We start from the raw sequence: 19,184 nt of genomic DNA on the forward strand, positions 1-19,184 counted from the left end.
TGCGTGGTGGGTATGCGCACATATGTGCAGGTGCCCACAAAGGCCAGAAGAGGATATTGGATTGTCTGGAGCTGGAGTTACAGGTGTCTGTGAGCCTCCCAATGGGAGTGCATGGGAAGGGACACATATTGATATGTCCTAACTGCTGAGCCATCTCTCCAGCCCTCTTTCCTGCCTTTCAAAGATCCTTATGGTTTTATCCCAAAATAAATTCACTGAATTCTGCAGGTGGTTATCTTTAACACCGTCCTATTGCTCTGAAGAGACACAACCGTGGTAACTTTTATAAAAGAAAGCACTTAGTTGGGGAATTGCCTCGTTTTCAGAGGGTCAGTCCATTGTCATCGTGGCAGGGAGCATGGTGGCAGGAGCGGCACTGGAGCAGTAGCTGAGAGCTACATCTGGATCCATAAAACCTCAAGGCCCACCCCCAGTGACTGACACACTTCCTCCAACCAAGCCACACTTCCTAACCCTGGTAATCCTTTCCAACAGTTCCACTCCCGGCCGACTAAGTATATGAGCCCATGGGGCCATTTTTATTCAAACCATCAGAGCAGTTGTATGAGTTCCTTGTCTCGCTGTCATAACAAATTACAAGACAAAAGCAGCTTAGGAAAGAAGGGGTTCTCCAGGCTTAAGGTTTGAATGTAAGGTCTGTCCATCGTTCATCCTGGTAGAGAAGCCACAGCCCCAGGAGCCTGAGGCAGATGTCACATTGTGTTTGCAGTCAGGAAGCCGGGAGATGACTGCTGGTGCTCACCTCACCTTCTCCTTCAGGATCTACATTCAGGGTGGCTCCTCCAACCTCAATCCACCCAGTCTAGAAGGTCCCTCCCTGACACACCCAGAGCTTCCTCTTGGTGGTCCTAGATCCTGTCAAGGTAACTGTCAGGATTAGCCATCCTGCCTCAGGAGACTCTTGCAACATCAATGGTGGGTGGAACTGGGCTGCTGTGTGTGTATGTGTGTGTGTGTGTGTGTGTGTGTGTGTGTGTGTGTACTCATAGGGGGAGGGGAAGCTCCTTCCTTCTTCGAATGTGAGAAGGCCAGGGATTTGCACCTTGATCACTCTGAGAACTTCTCCTATTTCCTGCTTCCCCTTTCCACACTCAGCTGAGTGCTGGTTGACTTTCTTCCCTAGCTGGCTGCTGGCCTGAGGGGACTCAGCTGTGGACTGTTTCATGGGGTTTGTGCCCCTTGATGATGACCCACCTGCTATGTTCTTCCTCTGAGCCAGGCTGGGGCTGAGCACTGAGAAGAAATGTCAAATGAGTCCATGCTCCTCTCTGGACCTGCCTGGGATGCGATGTCTTCTGTTAGTCACGGGGGTGGAGGGTGGGGGTGGAGCTTATTACATAACCTCCCTCCCCAAGTTGGGCGCTTGGAAGGTGTCAGGGACACTATGTCATGATGACATCAAACCCTAGATGGGGATTTTGTTCTGCCTCAGGAGGGAGCTATTAGGGATAATTAGAGGCTTACTGGCTACAGGAGAATGTTTTTTTATAGGTGTCTGGATGTAGCCTGAGGAGAGAGAGCTGAGGCAGAGGGATGGCTCGAGCTCTTGGGATGACACAAATATTAAAGGGCACAGGCCCTGAGAAGAGAAAGAAGGACAGTACGTGAATGGTTGGAGACACAGGATTCTAGTCACACTAAGACAATGGTGTCTGGTTCCACCTTTGGGAGCTACAAAGGGTAGCCAAAATCTCAGGCCACGCAGGGCCCCTGAGAACAGTCACGGAGCTGGCAGGATCAGGGCAGAGGGAAGAGAGGGAAGGCCATTGTTATGCTGCCAAGTTTTGTCTGTGGTGGATGAAAGCATCCCAGAGGTAGATGGAGGTGACGGCTGCATGAGAAAGCACCGGACTGTCCTGAGTGCCTTAGAACTGGACACTTCAAAATGGAGAAGGGCTGGGGTGTGGCTCACTGCAGGGAGAGCATCCTAGATGCCATTGTCCAAAACAGTGAAGATTTCATGTCAAGTGTATTTCTTTTTATACCACATTGTAAAGAGATAAGTGTCAGGCATGGGGGTTGACAGAGCTGGAGGAGCCAGAAAGAGGCAGGTTGGGTGGGCTAAGCCCTGGGTACCCAGCCCCTGGAGGCCGACTAACCACCAGCAGCTCCCACCCCCCACCCTCTCCCCTTCTCCTCCTTCATCCTATTCCATGTCACGGGCCATTGACTACCCAGTCCCCCGCTCAAGGCATTCAGTCGGGAGTGGACACGCATCAGATAGCATGGCTGCTGCCCCAAGTTCTCCCTGAAGAGGGGCACTGGGGAGACAGCTCTCTCAGGAAGTACAAGAGACACACTTCAGACGTTCTTGTGTCTGGGTTTGCAGGATTTCATCATGAAGGACCACAGCATAGACTCCTTCAGCTGATGGGTCTCCCAAAAGAAAGGCCTGCATGTCAAAGAGCAAGAGAGGATGTCATGTCCATTTATCTTCGATATTCCCTGGTGCAGCCTTGGGGAGATGCTGTCATAAATCAAGGTGGGACCACCTAGTGCCTCCTCCCCAAGTGTCCCCACAGAGCAGATACTGGAAGAGCCATCACCAGAATGGCCAGCCCCTCCACAGTGATAGGGGTGAAGGAGGAGCTGTGCTGTCCTGGGAGCCGCCCTGCAGGGAGCTCTCGCTGTCGGCAGCTTTCCTGATGGACAGCCTTAGCTTTAACCCACTCATTTCCACTCTGAACCTGTAGAGCTTTGTCTCCTGCCATGGCTTGTAGATCCTATTGATTTAAGTTTGGTGGCTGCTTGAGGTTTGTGCTATTGAGAACCAGCGTGGCTAGCTAGATCTGTCCCGAGCCTAACCTACATACCAGATGGTAAGGGCTGGAGCATGCCAGGGTATTTTCAAGTTTCTGCAGCTCCTCTTCAGTCGGGACCCAGGTTATCAGGCAGGTAAAACTGCAGAGCTGTTCTGCTTCAGGAGAGCCATGTTGGGAGCTAGGCTGGAGCTGAATCACAGCCTGCCAGCCCTCCCCTCCAGGATTCCACACTCATCTAACCCCGGGCCAGGCTTTCCATGTAAAGATGGATAGGCAGAGGCTCTAAGAAGACAGGCCATTTGCCTGAGTTCCTAAGGATGCTAGATCAGAGTCCAGGTGTGCTGTCTCTTTACCTTGATCACAGGGCTTAGCTGTGAGGACACGGAGACTACTAAACACAGGCCTCCTGGGAGAGACTTTATGGTCTGATGATAGTGTGAGGGGAAAGTAGAGATGAGATTCCAGCAGCAGCATCTGTTACATTATAACACCTGGCACTGTGAGCCTGGGTGGGCTGTGCCCCATCCCTAAACTGCACCCTTATCTGTCCAAGAATATTCACTCTCACTGTACCCTACAGGGTGAGTCCTGGCACACTGACTCTGTCCAGTGAGTCTCAGCTTTGTGTTTGATCTCTTATTTCAAGGTTCTCTTCAATGACCCAAAGCAATCACATGAAGCAGGGTCGGGTGAGCCCTCTCACCCTTTGGTCCTGGAGATGCTTTCTCAGAGATCTCTGCGCACAGCCACCTATTTAATCCAGTTCTGTCACTGATGACAGCTCAGTAAACAGCGGCCTCAAGAATTTAGTGATGGTCACCCTGGCAATTAACATCAAAACTGACTCTCCAGCCAGGTGGGGGACTCTCCATCCAGACACCTCTTCTGCAAGGAAACAGAGGTCTTGCATTAACAGTTATAAACTCAATCTCTTGAAAGCCCTGTTTTAAGACTGAGCCTGCAGTGGGTTCTGTCAGCACACCAAGTTCATGTCCCCCCCCCCTCCACCTCAGGCCCCACTCTCTGAGGAGAATCCTTCTTTGCAGAAATCGTCCTATGAGCCAACCAGATGAGTGTGGCTTGAAGCTGACAGCTTCATGATTCTCTGTCATCTTGGCCTATTTAAAGTTAATGCCTCATCCCTCTGTAATATTCACAGGGTGCTTGACATTCAAAGGGGCTTTTAAAACCCTATGAAATAGAGATTTTGAACTCAGCAGTGACTCTGGTGGATGGGTAGTGTAACTTTCCTGGATATGCTCAGGAAGTTTGAAGATGGCTGCTCTTCAAGTGATGTCGTGTGGGTGGCCCGTTGCCAGGCCCCAAATCTCTCTCAGCAGGCCCCAGAATTGCCACCTACTGCTCTCATCTGGCTCCTTCCCTGGCAACTCCTGCCCAAGCTCCCTTTCATGTGGATGCCTCTCTCCTGTTCTCAGGTTCTGGCTCAGAGATTCTCCAGAGTCTATCTGTGTGTGAGTCTTCTCCGAAAGCCTTACTGCACAGCATCTAGAAAATGAGTTAAACAAACAAAAACAAACAAACAGAAAACAAGCATGGGAAAATCCCAGGTTTCTGGATACTCCCAAATTGTGTCCTCACAGGCTCTGTCCCTGTGATAGATCTTGTGTGAGACGGCTCCCAATATGACCTAGAAGTGACTCTAAGACAGTGTTTTCCAAAATTTAGTTTACAAGACTCCAACTTGTGGAGACATACGTATCTTAGAGATCTAATGTCATGACAAAAGAATTGGGGGATTCCATTGCACCCTATTGCTGGAGACATCCCGTGTGTGGCTGTGTAATAAACCTTTTGAGAAGTCCTGTAGGCCACATCTTGTGGGTCTTGGTATATCTAAAACCTTTGAGGACTGTCTTATGCTCACTTGTAATTGCTAAGACAAAACACCTGAGGCTGGGTACTATTGAAAGTAAAAAGCATTATTCAGCTCACAGTTTTGGAGGAGAAAATCTGAAGTCAGGCAGCCCCATCTGTTCCCCTGCGGGGAGAGTTAGCTCTCTTGGGTGTATCAGGACATGGTCATGCCAACATGGGGAGAGGGTGCACCAGAAGTAGAAATCACATGGCAAGACCGTGACCCAGAAAGCAAGGGGATAGGATCCTGGCTATTTCTTTTGTCAACTTGACAGAGTTAGAGTCACCTGGGAAGAGAAACCTCAACTGAAGAAAATGCCTGTGGGACATTTTCTTGGTTGACGATTGATGTGTCAGGACCCAGCCCACTGTGGGCAGTGCCACCCGTGGGTAATGCCACCCGTGTGCAGGTGGTCCTGGGTGGTATTAAAAAGCAGAATGAACAAGCCTGGAGGAAGCCATTAAGCAGCACTCATCCGTGGCCTCTGCTTCAGTTCCTGCCTCCAGGATCCTGCCCTGACTTCCCTCAGGGATGGGGTGTCACCTGAGAGTTGTTAGATGAGCTGAACCCCTTTCTCTCCAAGTCGCTTTCTGTCATGGTTTTTTATCAAAGGAATAGGAACTCTTAAGAGAAGGAGCCAATCCTATTCTTTTTCCGATGACTCCTTCAAGTAGTAAATAAACCATTCCGTAAGACCAGAATTAGTCCCTCCAGAGGGCAACGCCTGCAATGACCTTTCTACCTCAAATGCGCCCCACTTCCTTTTTAAAATATATAACATTTTATTAGTTCTTTGAGAATTTCATACAATATATTTTTATCGTATTCACCTCTCTACTCCTCCCTAATCTAAAGCTACCTCCCTGCCTGCTTCCAACTTCATGGTATCTTTTTAAAAACAATCCACTGAGTCCAGTTTGTGTTGCCTATATATTCCTGGGTGTGAGGCTGTCCATTGTAATGTGGTTGCCTGCAGTGGTAGTTCCTACTTCCTAAAGCCCCCAGTAAGCAGCAGCACCACACTGGAGACCGGGTTCCAACACAAGAAACTCTAGAGAAGCAAACCACATCTAAGGCACAGCAGACACCAAAGACCAGTTTTTCTGAAGCCCGTCTCAGAGATCCAAGCCCATAGGGCATGCTGGGCATCCTTATGAGTTCATTCTGGAAGTCATTATTTGAGTCTCTCTGGGCCCTGTAGGGAGATCATGGAACTTTGTGTTTCCTGCCTTTGCTTAAGACAAGCCCAATTAGGCTGCTAGGTGAGGGCCTTCAGCGTTCTACTGTAGCAGGTCACCTGAGCGAAAGGAAATGAACTGTGGCGCACTTATGGTCTGAACATTGTATACATAGGGTCTGGTCACAGGAGGACCTCAGCCCAAGCTGAGGCTTTCTTGGAGGATAGCACTGGTGTTCTGAGTTTGGGGAGCTTCTCTGTCTTATTAAGGTGGCTGTCACTTTGCCTTCCCCTAAGGATGTGCACTCAAAGAGATGTGGACCTAGTACTGGGTCCTTGATGAGATCAGGTTCATGAGAAGTTGCCAGAACTACTCAGAGAGGTAACAGATGGGCCTGGGCTTGTCGTGTTATTTTAGTCAGGCTAAAGGACAGGAGGGTTCATGGCCTCGCTGTTCCCCTGCAGTGGAGGAACACCATAGCTATCAGAAATCCCGAGAGCGCAAGGCCATCTTTCAGTTTCTTCATTGATAAAATAATCACTTAAAACCGCAGCCAGAATGAGCTGGCATATATGAAAGGTCATGTGAGGGGTGTTGGGTAGCATCCAACAGGAGAAGGCAGCCTGGAATGGCAGGCACAGACCGTTCCCCTGTATCAGTCACTTCTTTGGAATACAACGAGGGGTCCAGTCATGGTTCTCATGACCATGGTATTCCGTGATTCTGTGAAAAAGCTCTGACCACACAGATACTAGATCCCCAGAAGACCTGAGTTCACACTGGGGACCTACTGGTTCCTGGTGGTATGGGTTAACCTTTCCCAGCCCAAAGTTCTCCTCTGAGGAAGGAGGATAACATGTAACACTTAAGCCCAAGGTAAACTGGAGAGGCTGTGTGGGGTGCTTAGTGCATGGCTCTGCATTTGGTATTAACAAACGGTATCAATGTCACTGTAGGATGCGCTCTGTCAGGACTGACTGAGATGTGGTAGGTGAGGTGCCTGCAAGGAGCAGTTGTTCACCTAATCCTAACCCTTTCTTCTTTCTTTCGTTTTTCTTTGTTTCTTTGCTTCTTCCTTCCTTCCTTCCTTCCTTCCTTCCTTCCTTCCTTCCCTCCTTCTTTCCTTCCTCCTTCCTTCCTTTCTTTCTTTCTTTTCTTCTTCCTTTCTTCCTTCCTTCCTTCCTTTCTTTCTTTCTTTCTTTCTTTCTTTCTTTCTTTCTTTCTTTCTTTCTTTCTTTCTTTCTTTCTTTCTTTCTTCTGTTGGTGTTTCAAGACAGGGTTTCCCTGTGTAGCCCTGGCTGTCCTGGAACTCACTCTGTAGACCAGGCTGGCCTCGAACTCAGAAATCCGCCTGCCTCTACCTCCCAAGTGCTGGGACTAAAGGTGTGTGCCACCACTGGCCAGACCTTCCCCTTAAATGACAAACCTGACAGTTGTGATTCCCACTGGGACATTGGGAAGATTGTCCAGAAAAACATTTAAACTACCTAAGAATAAAATATTCATCAAGTACTCAGACTGTTTATAGACATCCATTTACCTACAGGTACTGGCAATGTCCATTGCAACCAACTAACGCTCAATGAAATTGCACTGGGGAGATGGTTCAGTGGTTGAAGCAACCTCAGACAAGCATGAGGACCTGAGTTCAAGTCTTCAGATTCCTTGTAGTGAGTGCATACCAGTCATCTCAGAGTTTCTGTCCTGAGAGGTGAGGCAGAGGCAGGAGAAACCCTGGAAGCTTGCAGGCCAGCTAGCCTGGTGGCCCCAAGGTGACAGGAGGCAAGGATGGACACCCGAGGTCACCTTCTGACCTTCACATGTGCACACTCGCACACGCAGATGCAACCATACAAATCAAAGAAAGACACCACACGCCACTTGCTGGCAAGTGGATCGAGAACGATTTCAAATTAGCCACCATTAAATACACCCCACTATTTCAAGAGAAAATCTGACAAGGGATTTCTATCTTAAAAAGGGTTTTCCCCTTTCTGGCAGGTCAGCAGTCAGCACAGAAGTTCAGGAGACAAAGACACAGCCTTGCACAATGTCCTACAGACGAGAGCTGGAGAAATATCGAGACCTGGATGAGGATGAAATCCTGGGGGCCCTCACGGAGGAGGAGCTCAGGACACTGGAAAACGAGCTGGATGAGCTAGATCCCGATGTGAGTATCAGGAAAGCGGAACACTGGTCTGGGGGCGGGCAGTGCACCAGCACTTGGTGGAGGGACAGTGTGGTGGCCACACAGGGGGGAGGGGCAGGTGGGCACGTCCAGAAGCCACCAAAGTCCTTCTCCTTATATGACAGTGCGTTGGAATGATGTAGCTTCCACGGGGCTATTTTTAAAATGTTGTATTACTCGTGATTCTCCAGAAAACCAGAACCAGTAAGGTATGTGTGTGTGAGAGAAAGTAAATGTATATCCCACTGAGAGAGAGATTTAAAAGCAATTGGCTCCTATGGTTTTGGAGACTGACAAGCCCTGAGATCTGCAACTGGCAAACTGGAAACCAGGAGAGCCGGTGTTGCCAATCTGGTCTAAATGTCTGTAGGTTCAAGACTTAGTCACAGCTCATGCTATTAGTAAAAAAAAAAAAAAAAAAAGGGGTGGGGTGGGGTGGGTGAGGGGTGGGTAAACCAACCAAGAAACAAACCCAAAAAGCAACCGTCCAGTCCAGGCCATTAGTGGGAGGTAGTCCTCCTTCTCAGGGGAGGGCCAGCGTTTCTGTTCTATTTAGGTCTGTGACAGATGGGATGGACCTTCCCACATCACAGAGACCATCTGCCTGACTCAGTCTACAGATGCAATGCTCATCTCCTCCGGAGACACCCTCCCAGATACAACCAGAATAACATCCGACCAAGCGCCTGGCAACCCAGGCTCAGACGAGCTGACTCATGCAATTGCCTGTCACAAGTCCGCCTCTCCGTTAACTTGGCACCTGTGCGTGTCTTTTCAAACCACAGGCAATTATTAGCAAACAAAGACAACAGTGTGTCATAGCTGTGCCCAACATGACGCTGTGTAGGATAAACCCCTCCCTCTTCTCCGGGAAGGGAAGTAAGATCTCCAGGGATGTTTACTCAACCCCCGCTGTGGAGAATTAAGACTTCAGTTGTACCATCAACTATTGGTACAGCTTAGGCTGTGTCATAAGACTTGGGGCGGGCAGTGATCTCTGCTGTCCACATACATGGTCAGGAAGCAGAAGGACACACTCGTGACAGCTATAGCCCTGGTTTTTCTAACCAGACCGATGGAGATAAACAGGCTTTGTAACCACCTCCTTCCATTAACCACTCTGCGCTGCCTCGGCCCTCAGCAAGCACCTCCGCTAGCTATGTTTCTTGACCTGACGGGCTGCCCTGGAGCTTCCTGCTCTATGTTGCTTACAGTTCTTCTCAGGTTTCCCACCAGCTTTCAGCACAGAAGCCCCAGGAGTTACCCCCAAGAATTTCCCCCATCCTCGGTACCGCCATTACAGAGTAGTTGGTAGTCAACTACAGAGTAGTTGGTAGTCAACTTCAGTCACCTCTTGATTCTGAAGCAAGAGGAACACCGGAGGCCAGGTAGCAGTGTGTAAACCTCCTGCTCAGTGGGAACCATTGTCCCTCCTGTGACAGAAAACTTTGTTCCTTTGGGACTGAGACTTCTAGACAAGCAGAGCAGAAGATTGAGGGAACAGAAGCAAAACTATTGCTAATTAATGGCTCGCTAAGGGTGATGTGTGCCACCACTCCAGTGCCCAACCTTGGACCCTGGACCTATGGATCTGAGCTCTGAGGGAGACAGTACCACATGAGGTCCCTGAGTTAGAGCATGTGCAGCCCTTTAGAGAGCCTAGCCCCAGCCCCACAAGGCCCTGCCTCTGAGCTACTTCTGTGACACACGGTCTTCTGAGGGCCACTGTGTCTCGCTGGCATAGCCTGCTGCTTCTGGACAGTAGAGACCAGGTTGGGATGAATTGTCCAGGCAGTAGAGAACATGGGGGATCCTCTCTGTGTCTAAAGTTTCACTTTGCAGTTGACATGTTTAAGTTGTTCCTTCAATGGTGAGGTCTTATGTGGCAGGCTCCAGAGAGCCCTGAGCAGGGTCAGGGGAGACATTCCCACCAGCCTCCTGGACAAGTCTCCAGCCTGTAAATCCATGGCAGGTACCCAGCACAAGTGAAGGTCTTAGAGATGGAACCTTTATGGCCCTCTGAAAAGCAGGCCTCACTCAACTGTGACCTAACAGTGGTCCGTAAGGAAAACATCACTTGAGTAGCGTTTCACTAACCCACAGACCATCACTCCTGAGGCACAGGGAGCAAGGCCACCCCAGCCTTCTCTTTGACACATGTGGTCTTCAGGCTGGCTGTGGTCTGTCCTGTCTTCTCTGGGCCTCAGTGTCCCCACCTCACCGCTCCATGAATGATCAAGTCAGTTGTTCCCTTAAGGGCTGGTTCCTGCCCCACAAATGACAGCCATCTAAGTATGTCCTCATCTTGCTGATCACATCAGTCTCAACCATGAGATGGGTCCTTGGTGAAGATGCTCAATTTAATTGGCAAGAGGCCTTGGTGGAGGGTCTCAGGTCCTTCCTTCCCCTCCCTCCTCCATTCAGAGTAAACAGCAAAGAAAAAAATGGACTTTTCTTCTGTTCTAATTCTTCTAGATCACTGTTCTGTAGAATTACAAGAGGGAGTCACTTTAAAGATTGAGAACACAAGCCACATGGCCGCCCAGAGTTGACTTAATGCTAGGTACCATCACGGATACTGGCACGGATACTGCCTCAGGTTAGCTCAAGGTATGCCAGGTGGGCAGAACAGATTACATCCTAGGAACAGACGGAGCATAGAGGGGCAATTACTTCCTCCTGGTGGGAGGTGCCACAGATCACAGACCAGTTGAGGTTGCAACCATGCCCAATGGAGTGTGGTTCCCTGTGTCAGAGTTGGTGGGGGAGTAGGAGTCTCGGTGTGATTTCTATGGAAACTTGGATAGGAATAGAAAAGGGAAGGGAGTATGTAATGATGCTGAGATGGCAAGGCAGTTGGGACCTCTCTTGGTGACCCGGGGAGCCTCTCAGTGGTGACTCTATATGGCTTAGTGGTTTGGAAGCTGACCCCAGAGATACCTGCCAGAAGGAGGTGAAAGGGATTCATGTGGGAGCATTGCATCCTGGCAGCACACACAGGCAGGTACTTTTGCTGAGGTAAGGAAGGATGCTGCCCCTCACCACAGGCCCACCCTCTAGCGTGTCGATTCTGTACCATTCCTCAGACACCCGCATGCCCACTGTGCCTGGTCCTCTGCTCTTTTGGTATTACCCTGAGCTGCAGCGTGGAGCTGAGGTCAGATGAGGCAGCAGCTGCAAATAGGGCAGGTGATGACAGGGGTCAGAATCCAGTGTCAGCCCCGGAGGGAGGGCGGAGCCTCTCAGAACCAAGATTTTAGTTTCCAGGGACTGTGCTGAGGCTGAGTTCCTGCTTCACCCCTAAACGAACAAAGAGTTCACAGAGAGTCCCCTACTCAAATGGCAGGCTATGTGACCTCACAAGTCCCCAGGGACCTCTATGTTATTCAGCCTGCTCTATCTCAGAGGTAGGCAGAAAGAGGCCACTCTGTGGGTACCCACAGGAGGGAGAAGACACAGGGGGTTCAGACCGCTTCCAAGTTTGCCGGATCACAGAATGGGGTGCCAGGAATCAGATTGCAAACATCCTGGAGAGAAACATAGACCCTAGGGAGGGCACCCGCCACCTGAAACCCACCATTCTCAAGGTCTGTGCTTTCAAAAGTCACATCTTTCAAAAGCCCCTTTCTCTTTTTCAGTTCATGGAGAAGAAAAGAGAAACCAAAGAAGAGGGAGAGATAATAGAGAGGTAGGGTTAGTGTCCCAGCCACAGAACTGACCCCTTCACTGAGATGGGCTCCCTTACCTGATTTACAAGGCAGTAGAGTGTTTGAAAGGCAAATGGAACTCCCTCCATCCCAGAACAGAACATTCCAGCTCTAGTTTCACTGGGCCCGGGGCCCAGCTCTGTAATCAGGACTCTGGAGAGGCCTAAGGTATGCAGGCCCAGAGGAGGGGAGCCCAACAGGTGTCCAATCCCCCTATTCCAGACCAGAGAGGGAAAGGAACCTACCCCCAGGGCGGAAGTCCAGACAGAGCCAGAGTAGCTCCTAGACCCCAGTGCCCAGGCACTGTCCCTTGGCGGACTCTACACTCCTGCATTTATTTTGTGTCCCAGCACTGGTGTGGCTCTTATTGTTTGCACAGACTGTCCTAAGTCCTTGGAGGACATAGATGACTTCACTTCACCACGATCCTGGGAGGTAGGTGCTCCTGTCATCCCAGCTGCACTGATGAAGCAGCTGAGAGACAAGGCGACTTGTCCAGCATCTTACAAGTAGGTGATGGCAGAGTCAAACATGGTCTTAGAGTTCATGCCCTAGCCAGAGGTAGTAATCCTCTCTCTGAGCTCCATCTGTTCAAGGATGTAATCTACTCTGCCTACCTGGTATGCCTAAGGCATCATGGGAGTTTGGAGGAGGGGAGCATGTGCGCTGGCTTTCCAGCCCTGGAGGCAGCACATACGAATGATCCCTTTCTTTCTGGAAGGAGGTGGAGACGGACAGTTATCTGCTCTACTCTTCTCAGCCCTGTGTCTTTTCCTGCTTGCATCTCAGTTCCTCTCAGTAAAGAACACCCAGTTGGTCCAGATGGCTCGGAAGCCCCCTACGGCTCTATCCACTTGTGATTTTCTGAGCCCCTCCTAGCGGTCTCGGCACCTGATGGCGTCACACACTTCAGAGGGCAGTGCGTGCGATTATGCAACTCTTAAGCCCCAGTATCTCGTGACAGAATAGACTAGAACACTTGAAAAGCAGCTTTGCCACAGAGGATTTCAAACTTGTACACATTAAAAATAAAAATAAAAGAAAGTCCTTGAGACTTAGTATCTCTCATTCTGGAAAATCTCGAGCTTATCATGAGACTGCTGCCCTTGCACTCCCTCGGGAAAGGAATGCCTCTTGTGCTAAAAGTGTCTGCTGTTGACAGACTCCCAGCCCTGCCCTTTCTCTCGCTGCAGTTAAGTGGGCGCTACACTGAAGAGCGGCCAGCTTCTCGCTCAGTCAGTCGCCTCTGTGCTGGGCAGTAGAAGAAATGAGCATGAGGAGAGTACACCAGCCCAGGAGCATGTGCCAGCAACAGCGGGCGGGCTCTTGCAGTTGGTGGGCTGCGTGAGGCATGGACTATCTAGTCCTTTGAGTGGGTTCTGCATGTAGCCCCATCTTAGGATGCGGGAACTGGGCCTTGGAGGAACGAGGACTGGTGCTTCAGAAGCATGAGGCCTTGATTTTGATTCGCACAGGCCAAATTAAGAAATACCAGGAAGGGAGGCTCTTCCCTGAATTCCTAGTGCTTCGGAGTGAGAAGGGGGAGACAGAGACAGAGTCCTGGAGCTCACTGGCCAGCCAATCTAACCATGTTTAGGGAGAGAATCCATGTCAATAAATAACTTTGGCTTCTATACACACAGGAACAGGCAGGCCAGGGTACCAACACAATCGTGCTTACACACACGCACACACACACAAACACTGTGAAAATATATGAAGGAAAAATACGTATTAATATTGCTTGTTAATGAGGCCTTGAAGCCAGGAGGTGGTGGTGCACACCTTTAGTCCCAGCACTTGGGAGGCAGAGGCAGGCAGATTTCTGAGTTCAAGTCCAGTCTGGTCTACAGAGTGAGTTCCAAGACAGCCAGGGCTACACAGAGAAACCCTGTCTCAAAACAACAACAACAACAACAACATCAACAACAACAAACCCAAACAAACAAAACAAAGAGACCTTGAGGGGGAAACATGACTATTTCTAAAAGGCTGAACATGTTTGTTTTCAGGAGAGAAGGTAGATTAATTTCAACCTTATAAAGAAACTGGAGCCTAAGAGTTGATTTTTAAATCAGCTGTTAGGAATTTGTGACACAGTATCACCACAGAAACACTAATAGAAGAGGGCTGTCTTCAAGGTCTGAATAATAAGAGTCTCCACAGACATGCTCTTGCATGCTGGGGGCTCAGCATTTCATGGGGATTGTCTCATAAAACCCACAAAGATGCTGCACTGGAGCCTCATGGTGGCAGGAGTCTATGCCCTTCTACAGATGGGGCTGGGGTAATGTGAGAAACCCTACTGCTATTAAACAGTGACTGTGTTCAGCGGGTCCTTTCTGGGCTTGTGTGTCAAGGGTTCTGAAAACAAGGGGCCTCAAATTGTAGAAGGAAATGATGGAGGAGCCACCCAGAACTGTGGAGCATACGAGTACATGCATGCTCATGTGTAGCCACATGTATCCACCTGTACATCACACACACATTTGTTCACGTATTCATATACACAGAGACATGTACACATGTGTGCATATACATGTATACACACACACACACATGCATATAAAATGCAGAAGAAAGACACTGACTGTGGCATCCTTCTGGATATATACTGTTTGGTTGGTACTATCTTTGACCAAGCCGTGGTCATACCAGTCCCATGAGTCACATGACCATTGTAGTGATAAAAATAATTAACACTAACAAGACCATAAACCCAAGAGAGGAGAAAAAGTTACACCCCTAGGTCAGCAGCTGGGTTACGAGGAGGACCCGGGCTTTCCGATCATACCTCAGGACTCCCTCTGGGTGTGACTCTGCAGAATAGCACACCCTCCCTCCCATGCCCCAGATCAGGTCCTGTAGGGCATGGGGCTCGCCTGGCCATCCTGGGAGCAGCCAAGTTTGGTCCACCGGCTGTGGTGCTGTCTTGTAACACAAACCGGCAGAATTGCAAGCGCAGGACAGAAGTAAACAGTTGGAATGGAAAGAAATAAATCTCTCCTCTAAAAATAGGCTCTCATCCTTAGAAACACTGCCCAGCAGTGTGTGCAGAACGGAGGGTGAGAGTCAGGCCAGGCTGCAGTGTCCCCGCCCCACCCTTGTCTCCCGACACCTCCTCACTGCCTCCATTCTCCCTGCTTCTCAGTGCCTCCTCTTTTCCTGCTGCTGGAGCCAGAGCCCTTCATTCCTTGGCTTTAGCATCCTCCCACTCTGCATCCTCAACACCTGGAGCCTTGCTGCCTCCAGCATGGCACCTCCTGTGCAGGAACAGGGCATTTGCTTTCTACTTCTGTGGCATCTCCATTGCACGGTGCGGAGGGAGAATGCACACCATACCTGCTTCCCCACATTGATGAGATCTTTACATCGTGTCTCCTTTGACTCAGCCCATCTCTGAGTCTCAGCCTTAGCCTATTCTCCCCTGAGCACCTCCCACCCCTTGGGCAGCGAACTGGATGCCCTCTGCATCAGCTGGGGGCTGGAGATGGTAGATGAAGGAGAGTAGCCTGTGGCCACCAGGGTCATATTTTACTTTTCCCATCTTTGAAAGGACTTGGATACAATGAAATCCACAGTGTCTAAAGAAATTCACGGTACAGAAAGAGAAATGTCTCGGGCCACAATCTTTGAGGGAGAAAAACAGCATCTGCATCTGGTAACCTGCATCTCAGAGACCATAGGGGATGGTAGGGACTGAGGTCAGTAGGAGTTTGTCTAAAGGTCACCCGCTGTTAGCTCTGCCCATGCCAGCGTGAACATGCAGGTTCAGCACTGCCACACCAGATAATATTTTGAGACGTTCAGGAAATCTGTTTTTTCTTTCCTGTATAGGCCCCTGGTTTTAAACATTGCCAATTTATTGAAACACTCAAAAAACAACCCCCCAAAATTCCAAACTTCTGTATTTCGCTGGGCCATAGATTCTTCCATTTGCAGGCAGGTCTGCCTTCTGTCGCTGCTTTGTATGACAAGGTTTGAGCTTTATTTTTTGTTTCACAAACATATATATACATGCATATGTATATGTAAATATGATTATGTCAAAAGGACCTTGGGTGCGGGGAAGATGGCTCAGCAGATAAAGTGCTTCTGGTACAAGCAGAAGGACCTGAGACTGAACTCCCCCCCCACTGCACCCACAGATCTGACCTTAGATGCTTGTAATCCTGCTACTGTGGCTTGGGGAGCAGATATAGGTGGGTCCAGGGGCTTGCTGGAAGCTAGTCTGAAGGAGCAGGTGAAGTCTAAGTCAATGAGTGAGAAGCTCTGTCTCACACAGAAGGGCAAAGTGACTGAAGAAGACATCCAGAATCAGCCTCCAACCTCTTACACACATGTATGCACCCACACAGGTACATGGACTTCATACAGTGATACATGCACACACAAGGAAAAGAACAACAGATAAACAAAGAACCTGCCTGGCACGCAGTTTGTTGCACCTGAATATTTGATATCTGAAACTCAGAGCAACACCAGTAACACGGCCAGTTTGGCAGAAGTGGAAGCTGGCTTCTGGGGCTCAGACCTGGCTCTCCTGCTGGGCCCACCTGGCTAGTCCTAGGGCACAATGAAGACTTTTGTCCTTTTGTCTAGGGAGGCTTGGACTGACCAGCATGTGACCTCAGTGAGGTCCTCCCCTCCCAGCTCTCAGGGTTCCCCAGCACCCATCCTGGAAGCTAGACTGCTTGCCCTGTCCTCTAATGTGGGAGGTTCTGGGACTTAGTCATACATAGAGCAGCAGAACCCAGCCCAATGGAGGCATGCTGTGCACACACACCCCTTTTAAGACATAACTGATTTCTTTGGCAAAAGTAACTCAATAGTTTATTTTCGTTACCGTGGAGAATCAAGTTAAGGACCATTCTGTGCATGGCTAACTATCCATTGCCAGAGGTCTGCAGAGCACACTCCTTATAAACAGTGTCATTTGTATGCAAGCTTGGGCCTCCTGCCCTGTAACTTTTAAGCCTGAGATCATTAGTAGAGAAGATCTTTTGAGACTTTTCCTAACAGTTTTCAGGAGTCTGCGGTCCTTTGTTTTAGTGCATTGTGTGCCTGTGCGCATGCTCACATCTTAAGCCACAGTGGTCTAGCCTGGGAGGCTTCTAACAGAGCCCTGACTGCATATAGCAATGATGGCTGTGAGGCTCCATGATGCCGGTTTGCAGGGTGTGAGAGCCACTAGCATCCCAGGAAAGACTCTGTGGACCTCTGCTGTCCTTTGGAAGACTGGACTCCAGCAGGCAGGAGTGAAGGTCAGATTAAGACGCTGCACATCTGAGTCCGGTATTTAACCAGACGCTGATGTTTAAAGAGCCCTAAATAAGCAACATGATGGGGTACACACCTGCAATCCCAGAAACTTGGGGCGCTGCAGCAGAAAGAGTGCTTGTTGGAGGCTAGCCTGGGCTAAATAGTAAGTTTAAGACTTTGTATTAAAAATAAGTACCATAGGAAGTGTGGTTAGTTTTCTATGATTTTTCAAGAATATATTAAACTTTTTGCTTCTGTAATTTAAAAACATTCTTTGTTTTTTAATTTGTGTTTTTTTGTTTGTTTGAGACAAGGTCCTACTGCATAGTCCTATCTATATAGAACAGGCTGGCCTCAAATCACTGAGATCTACCTGCCTCTGCCACCCCAACATTAAAGGTATCTGCACCACCACTCACAGCTTTAAAACATTCTTAATCTAAAATGAATGTGTACACCTCTTTCCCTAGCCCAGTGCCAGAAGTGAGCAGACATCTACACTAAAGGATGTAGTGACTTCCTCTATGTGGAGTTTTAGTCTGACTCTGAACTTATATCAAACATAGCAATCTGGCGACCAAGGCTGAGACCTTTTAAAATGTGTTTTATTTGCCTTGGTTGTTTAGATTACAAGTCAATATTTTAAAACCAAAAGAGTACCCATTAAAACAAGCAGGTTTAATCAGCCCATCCACATCTGTGTATGTCATCAGTTTGCTGAAGCTGGGCGCTGCAGGACTCAAAGGCACCGTCAGCACTATGCCCAGGGGTCGCACAGCGGCCTTTTTAAGCTGATATCAGGGAGTGCCTATCCATCCATTCCTTCAGCCCTCACACACTTTCCCACCTGATACAAAAGGCTGGGCACTGTGGCGAAGCCAGAGTGCTTGTACAGTGGGCTCGCAGGAGGATGGTGTTCCCTGGACGCATAAGGCTTCCCTTGCCTGCAGACATCATAGAGTCCACCACTACAGGTGACATACAGCCAGGTAACAGATTGTGTTTCACCGTTCAGTGGCCTTGGCCAAGATGTCTTGAGGGAAGGACCATGAGTGGCTGATATTTCTCTTCCTTGTCTGCTCTAGCCCCCAATGTCTTTGCTCCACTTGGCTGGGTCATGACTCTGTCTCCTTAAACAGTGTCTGGGCACACTAGTAATGGCCACTCAGTAGATACTTATTGAGTCCATTTTTTAAAAGGTAATGAAAGATACGTTCCACCTATACACGGTCATGACATTCTCCTTGCCATCAGGATAGTGATGGGGACTCTTCCCCACACTGGCTGGCCTGTGTCTGAGAGTCAGGCTTGAATCCTAAGCATTGAAGTGATCCAAAACAGTATTTTCTCTCTCTCAGCTCCTCCGTGGTCCATTTCTATCCCGCAGCACATCACACTGTGGGATACAGCAGCATTTTCAACCCAGCTGGCTCTGCCCTAGCCAGCCCCAGCATCACTGCTGGCGACCAGCCTGAGACCAGCCTCACTTCTCAGCATCCCGGACTGCTTGGCTTAGTTGTTGCTTTGGGTGTTTTGATAACCTATGGAGAGTAGGGTAGGAATAGCTTTCTTTTAGATGTAATTCACACACCATCCAATTTACCCATTTAAAGTAGACGATTCGGTTTTAAAATCTATTCACAGTTGGCCAACCTTTACTATAGCCAATTTGAAAACATTTCCATCACCTCAGAAAGGAACCTCTTCCTGACCTGCTGCTCAGTCCACTCTTCTGAGCTAAACGCAGACTGGTGTCATGCAGTCTGCAGACTATAGGACCTATGCACTAGAACCATAATTTCTAAGTCCCAGGGGCTCAGAAGGCCCAGACCCGGGTCTGGCAAGGTGGACCTTTTACAGAGGACCTCTTTCTGGCTTGGGATCAACTGCCGCTCACTATGTCCTCTTGTGACAGGTGGCTGACAGGTGGCTGGGGAGGGGCGCACAGCAATCTGTGATGTCTCTTCTTGGAAGGACTCTCATCCTGTTCTACCTCACGACCTCATTTAACCTCTGTCACTTCCAAGCAGATCCTATCTCCAAATACAGTCATGTTGGGAGTTGGGGCTTCGGTGTATGGCTTGGGAGGTTGGGGACACAGTTCAGCCTTTAGCTCTAGCTGTGAGGCTACCGTTTAGGCATTTTTTTTTTTTTTTTTTTTTTTTGGCTTATAGACTGGACTATTTTGGA

General features: G+C 49.2%; 1 protein-coding gene across 3 annotated transcripts in view; it reads left to right on the forward strand.

The window, feature by feature from the left end:
- Tmod1 (tropomodulin 1) overlaps positions 1–19,184 on the forward strand; it is a 71,102-nt gene that overhangs the window by 10,809 nt on the left and 41,109 nt on the right. The window contains exons 2-3 of one of the 3 annotated variants that reach the window (XM_052176439.1): positions 2,351–2,503; positions 7,839–8,007. In XM_052176439.1, the coding sequence (XP_052032399.1) occupies positions 2,418–2,503; positions 7,839–8,007 (255 nt within the window). In that variant the 5' untranslated portion in view covers positions 2,351–2,417. Of the gene's footprint in view, positions 1–2,350; positions 2,504–7,838; positions 8,008–19,184 lie in introns of those variants that run through there. The other 2 variants (XM_052176440.1, XM_052176441.1) reach the window with 2 other exon arrangements.

The sequence above is a fragment of the Apodemus sylvaticus genome, chromosome 3 (genome assembly GCF_947179515.1).
Source record: "Apodemus sylvaticus chromosome 3, mApoSyl1.1, whole genome shotgun sequence".
NCBI lineage: Eukaryota > Metazoa > Chordata > Mammalia > Rodentia > Muridae > Apodemus > Apodemus sylvaticus.